Source organism: Tinamus guttatus, unplaced genomic scaffold (assembly GCF_059628265.1).
Source record: "Tinamus guttatus ecotype Peru unplaced genomic scaffold, ASM5962826v1 Tinamus_guttatus_pri_ptg000353l, whole genome shotgun sequence".
Taxonomy (NCBI): Eukaryota; Metazoa; Chordata; class Aves; order Tinamiformes; family Tinamidae; genus Tinamus; species Tinamus guttatus.
Genome location: NW_028288887.1, coordinates 422,501 through 428,500, shown reverse-complemented (window position 1 = coordinate 428,500; position 6,000 = coordinate 422,501). Strand labels below are relative to the sequence as shown.

At 36.6% G+C, this 6,000-nt stretch overlaps 1 protein-coding gene across 1 annotated transcript in view; it reads right to left on the bottom strand.

Annotated features, from left to right (window-relative positions):
- Nucleotides 1–377: 377 nt before the first annotated feature.
- The window catches only part of LOC104574774 (ras-related protein Rab-3C-like), a 148,659-nt gene continuing 143,036 nt past the window's right edge, over nt 378–6,000 (bottom strand). The window contains exons 4-5 of the mRNA XM_088529874.1: nt 5,652–5,776; nt 378–717 (exon numbers count right to left, since the gene is read on the bottom strand). Coding sequence (XP_088386000.1) covers nt 530–717; nt 5,652–5,776 — 313 coding nt within the window. The 3' untranslated portion in view covers nt 378–529. The remainder of the gene's footprint in view (nt 718–5,651; nt 5,777–6,000) is intronic.

The following is a 6,000-nucleotide window of genomic DNA, read 5'->3' as shown; positions in this document are numbered from 1 at the left end:
AGCCATGGTGTGTATCTTAAGTGAGCCCAGGTTTGCCAAGGCATTATGCTGCAGGAAATGTCCCTTGTACAAATGATCTAGACAGAATGAGTGATTAGCTCGCTACAGCAATATTTCTAAATTGATTTTCAGTCAGGAAAAATTATAAATGGCTTCAGGAAGCTTATTCTGAAACACACTGGCCACTACCACAAGGATTCAAGCATATAATCTGAAACTGATGAAGCAGGAATCAGTTCTAGGCAAATGTGGTCTGAGGACATGGCACCAGCTGAAGCAAGTACAATGTAAAACAATAAAAAGAGAAACTTATAACCATCCTTCATGCAAAAAACAGATGCTAAAGAGGATCATCCTCACAAACTAATAATAGCATCTCTATATACATACTTGACCAGCTGCTGATGTAAAATAAAAGACTTTTCTCCCGAATAAATTAATCAGACGGTATAAATAAAGGCATATAGATAATTCATAAATACTCTGTTGGCAACAGAACAGACTGGAGCTGCCTTTATTGGTGGCTGCATTAACAGCCACAGTTGGGTTGCTGTGGAGGAGGGGTGTCCTTTAGCCATGTGCTCTGCTTGACGGCGGCAATGGTGGGATCTGTCTCCAGGCTTTCCGACATTTTGTCACAGATGATATCCACGAGTTGCTCAAATGTCTGCTTGACGTTAATGTTGTCCTTGGCACTTGTTTCAAAAAATTCAAAACCTAATAAAATAAAAAACATGTTGGTTGGATACATATTCCAATCTCTCCAATAAATACGCAAATCTCTCCTGGGGTCGAAAGAATGGGGAGAGACTCAGAAAGTAAACATGGAAAAACACACACGATATTGCAAGAGCAGTTACATTTGCAAAACAATCAGAGAAACTACATTAGAGCTATTTTCTTCCAGCTAAAATCATGATTGGCCCCAAAACATATTCTACTGTTGAAATGGTTTCATAATAAAATTGACGCTAGCTTGAGAGTACTGTTATGTTTGAAATGCCCTATATGTTCAGCCGTTGTGAAAGAACAATTCACTGTTTTCCATTTCTATTAGGTCCCACTAAGCATTATTCTACTGGAAATAGCCATTTCCATGGTGTCATTAACTGGGTGCCAAAGTAGAAAATGGCATGTGGAAACAACCAGGTGAGAAAAGCAAACAAGGCAAGGAAAGAATTCTGCAGTGTGAGCTCTATGCAGAATACAGGAAAATCTGTTGGGACAAAGGCACACTCCCCCAAGCCAAAACAGTATATAAATAAATAAGCAAACATACATATTCTTTCCTCCTTAGTTCAATTATATAGAGGGACTTTTTCATCAATTTGAGTACTATTGGAAAGGGAAAAATTAGAGTCTGCAGGGGCTGGGCAGGCAGCTTGCTGTTGGGCCTGCAATCCCCCTGCTTTCTGCCCGTGCTGGAGCTTCCCCTCCTACTGCTACTTCTGCACCTCCTGTCTTCTTCTGCTTATTTGTTTTTTAAGTCTTTTCTCCTATGCTCTGCCTTTTCCCACTGTTACCACATTGCTCTCACCTGAGGGTTCCTTGGCAATTTAAGACTTTCTGGTAATTCTGTCTTTCTAGTGCCTAAGAGAGATATTAAGATTTACAAAACAGCTAATCCACTGGTAATCTTACAGAAGCAGCTGAGCATCTGCAGAACTATTTTGATTCTTTCTGATTAGTGCCGTATAACAATGTACAACTACCATGGTAGTTTGTTATGAGGAAAATCACAGTCAGAAAATGTCAGTCATATCAAACTCTTGCCAGTAAGGGTGAAAAAGGGAGAAAACATTTTTTTCCTGTTTGTTTTGGGGTTTTTTTTTTGCATATGGTGTGTGTTTTCTAGTGAATGGGCTAATCTATTATTTCAGAAGGCCACTTAAAAATTAAATGCAACTACTTAGATAGCACTAATACCAAGTGTTCAGTATGCCCTCTAAATAAGATATAATATGCACATTTAATCCAATGTGCAATTTTAATGAATAGCTTTTGCATGTTTGAATATTAGTGTAGATTTACAGTAGATAATTATATTTAGCTTGGCATGATATCCCAGTGCGTGCTAATAACCAGCGCAAAAACTTTCTTCTCTGTTCTAAATATCCTTAATATTTTTAATTTACATTAAGTGCCTTGTGCTGAAATGCCACAAACTGCTAAATTGTTTAATAGCATAGGAACTAACTGCAAGCCAAAGTTAGTGTTTGTAGTTGGTTTAGATAATAAACCCTTAGAGATACTAACATTGTGAAAGGATTTATTCATGCAACTTCCATTCATGCTGATGTGAGGTTAACCCTCCAGGATTGAAAACTTCTCCTTTCTGCATGAGTCTGGGAAGCTGGAAGAACATACATGTGCAGTTACTCACCGTCTATTCAAAGTCTGTGCCCACAGCTCTGCCTGCTAAGCCTGTGCCACAATAGAGATCGCAATATATCATACAGACCACAGATGAAAGGAACCATGAAATTCATGCCATCTGTGAGTCATTCTTTTTATACTCTGTGAGTAATGTAGGCGGGTAAGTAAACACGCGCTTTTACTTGCAAGAAATTCCAAACTTTTTTTACTAAAATGCTTTAGAGCACATAAGTGCTGACTGCGTTGGTGCTGTACTATTTTTCACTAAGCAACAAATACTTGTAGATCTCAAAGCAAAAATTTATGAAGTGACAGAATGGCGTATAAATTATGTTCCACACCATACTTTGTAGTGATTGGTGAATAAACTTGTTTAAATATGATGACTGTGATCCCTACATCAATATTAACATTACATTAATTGGTTCTCTCTAATGGCTGATTTGCCACATTTCTATGTTTTTTTGGTATCTCTTTGAAGTAAAGTTACATGACTCACCTGTTTTCCTCTCATTCTCATGTAACTTTTTATGATGCTACAATGTTAAATAAGCATGAATTAATTTCTCCAAAAGAATGTACTATTTACAAAAGTTACTGAATAGGGAGTCGAGGAATGGCTAAGATATGAGGTGGCTTTTGTATCTTAAACAATTAAATAGTCTGGGAACTTTCAGCCTGGAGAAAAAGAAGGGGTGTGACAGAGGTATCTAAAATCTACAGCAGGTAACAGGAAACAATTGTTCAGTATTTCTTAGATTATAAAAATTGAGAACCATAAAATGATACCAGCTAGTAGTAGATTCAAAGCAAAGGCAGAAAACTCAGAAAAACTGTGCATATTGAAAGTTTGTAGTGGATGATTTCAAAGAAATCTGTGGATAAATCCATAGGAAAACAAACAAAAAAAAAGGAAATGGTTATTGAATACGAAGATACTACCTTTGGCTTATGAGACCCCTGAACATAATTTGCTGCAGTCTGGGAAGTATCACTATATGTTCACCCTCTATCACCCTTCTCAAGACATGGGCCTGTGGCCAGTGCTATAGGTAAGGTCATTGTCATGCTCTATGTCATTAGCAGCACGCTTTGAAAAACGTTAAATGAATATGAAACAAGTTCTGTCTTCATAAACATTCTGTAGATATATGCTAAAGGTTGGATCTGATCAGGAAATTTCGCAATGTGTTCCTTGTACAGCACTCATGCATTGTGCTTGCTTATAACTGTGCCTGTAACCAACATCACACGCCGTACCATTCAAAGGGTCCACATAGACTTAAAATGTCTTGTTGGACACAAAAATCTATATTATCTATATTAAAACTTGGCTGCAAGAGATTTTAATCAACTCGCTTGCAGAGAAAGGAAAGACTATCTCAAATATTTGACACAACTCATTGCCCTTCAAACTGACCCACATGGTCAACTTACTAAAATTCAGGGAAATTTATTCTTCTGTTTTTTTCCTGCATGATCTCCCGTAATCTCTGAGCAGATTTAAGAAATCTTTGTTGACATACAAAAAGCCATACACACATGTGTGTGCGCTCTGACTACAGTAAATGGCTTACTGGATCAGAGCCAGAATACATCCAGGATAGTACCCTGTCCCTGAGAAGGCCACGGGAGATGAATCAGAGAAAGGAAACCCCCAGAGTAGGTAAAGATAGGAATACAGGATAATCTAATTCCATAGAAACTCAGTTCTAAAATCCAGGAGTTAGAATTTACTTTAAATTCAGAAACATAAATTTTAATATATCTCTCATTACGCTTTTTTTGGCTATCATTGGCTATTACAGCTGAAGATTCTTGACTGTATAACATCCAAAGTTTCTTCTCATCTGGCTGAATTCATGACCTTGGGGATTGCTTGTCAACTCACTGCATTAACCTTTCTATAGAAAAACAGCTTGGGAATTAGAAACTCAGATTAGTTATGTTAATTTAAAAATAATTCTTCAAAATTTACTTTGAAAACTTAGGAATTTGCAGACAGTGCATCATTAAAATTTGGGGTCAGAATATACAGTTACAACACTTTTCATCTTGTTTTCCTTCAATATACCTTCCTAACTCATTTTAAAATGAATAAATATTAGAAGTGCTAACAGAGAGAAGAATAAATTATAGTATTAAACAGATAATATATATTTCTGCAAAGAAAAGTATACTCTGTTAAATTAAATGCTACAGCAACCATTTTGTTTTTATTACAAGCAGTTTAAAAAATTCAGTTATTTATCAATGTTGATAATTTACCTGGACATAACCTGCTGTCAAGTCTTTCCTGTTACTTTTCCAGAACTAATTTATGGTCACCTATGGTTATGGTTACCTATCCCCACCCTGACCTGTCCTCATGCCTTCTCTCCCCTTCTTTTTTTGTGTTTTGCAAAGCAGCACAGATGGGAGTCTTAGGAGGATTTATCTCACTGTATTAAAAACAATTCTATTTTGGTTCTGATTACATGATGAAAAAATAGTAACTAAAACATGTTGCCCCAGGTGAACTAGAGTCTGCTGCTTTTGTTTGATTTTTGACAGAGATAAGTTGCAATCAATGGAAGCTAATGGAAGTATGATTTTTCCCCTCAAAATTAAAATATCAGTTCCAAAAGGCAAGATAGACTGAAGCCTCCATTAATTGGCATTTTTATTCTGTCACTTCTAAAGCTTTCCCTCAGATTTTGAATAAGAAGAAACAGTCAAAGTTTACAAGGAAGGCAAGAACTCCTGATTGTCCTGTTTTGGACAAGCTAAATCTTAGTATCACTCACTTTTTCTTTCTCATATTTCTTTATTCCCCTCCCCCTCTTATTTTTCCCTGGCTAGAACATGTCTACATATGTTTATACTTACATAAACATATGATTTATATCTGCATGTGTATGGACAATCTTTTTTGTTTATGACAAAGTCCATAATGTACTTTCTATCTGAGGAACAGGATAAAGGAGGCTGTATGAGGTATGTCCTTAGTGTAACCAGCTTCTGAGCCAGCATTGGTTTTGTGGGCACTTTTAGATGGCATGTCATGTTCTGCATAAGGTCATCACTGAACACATGTCCATTCTAATGATGTTATAATTTAAATGATACCAACAAGGGCAGTTTAGACCTCAGCCTGCAGAAACAAAATAGAGATGTTATATGGATGCATTTCCTTACAATGACTGTATTGTGAACATTTCACTACAAATATTGTAGCAATTATGCTGTGCATTGTTACAAGCAATCATAAAGCTTTTGCCATTGATTTTTCTTACCAAGTTGCTCTGCTAAATCCTTGCCTCTCTCAGTGAAGATTACCCGTTCATCCTCCATGTCACATTTGTTACCAACCAAAATAACCTGGGCATTATCCCAAGAGTATGTTTTGATTTGAGTTGACCTTAAGAGAGAGACAGAGAGAGACAGAGAAGTCAGAGCAAAGCAAATTTCCTTTAAATCAATTTCAAACAGAACTGTAAACTTACTGCAAACATCATCTTTGCCTTTTAACATCTTCACTCTTCCCGAGGCTAAAGGGCTTTATAAGGGCAATGTTATGTGTTTTGGATTAGTCAGAAGCCTCGGTCATTGGAAAGGTCATATATGCAAGAGATGACAAAAACT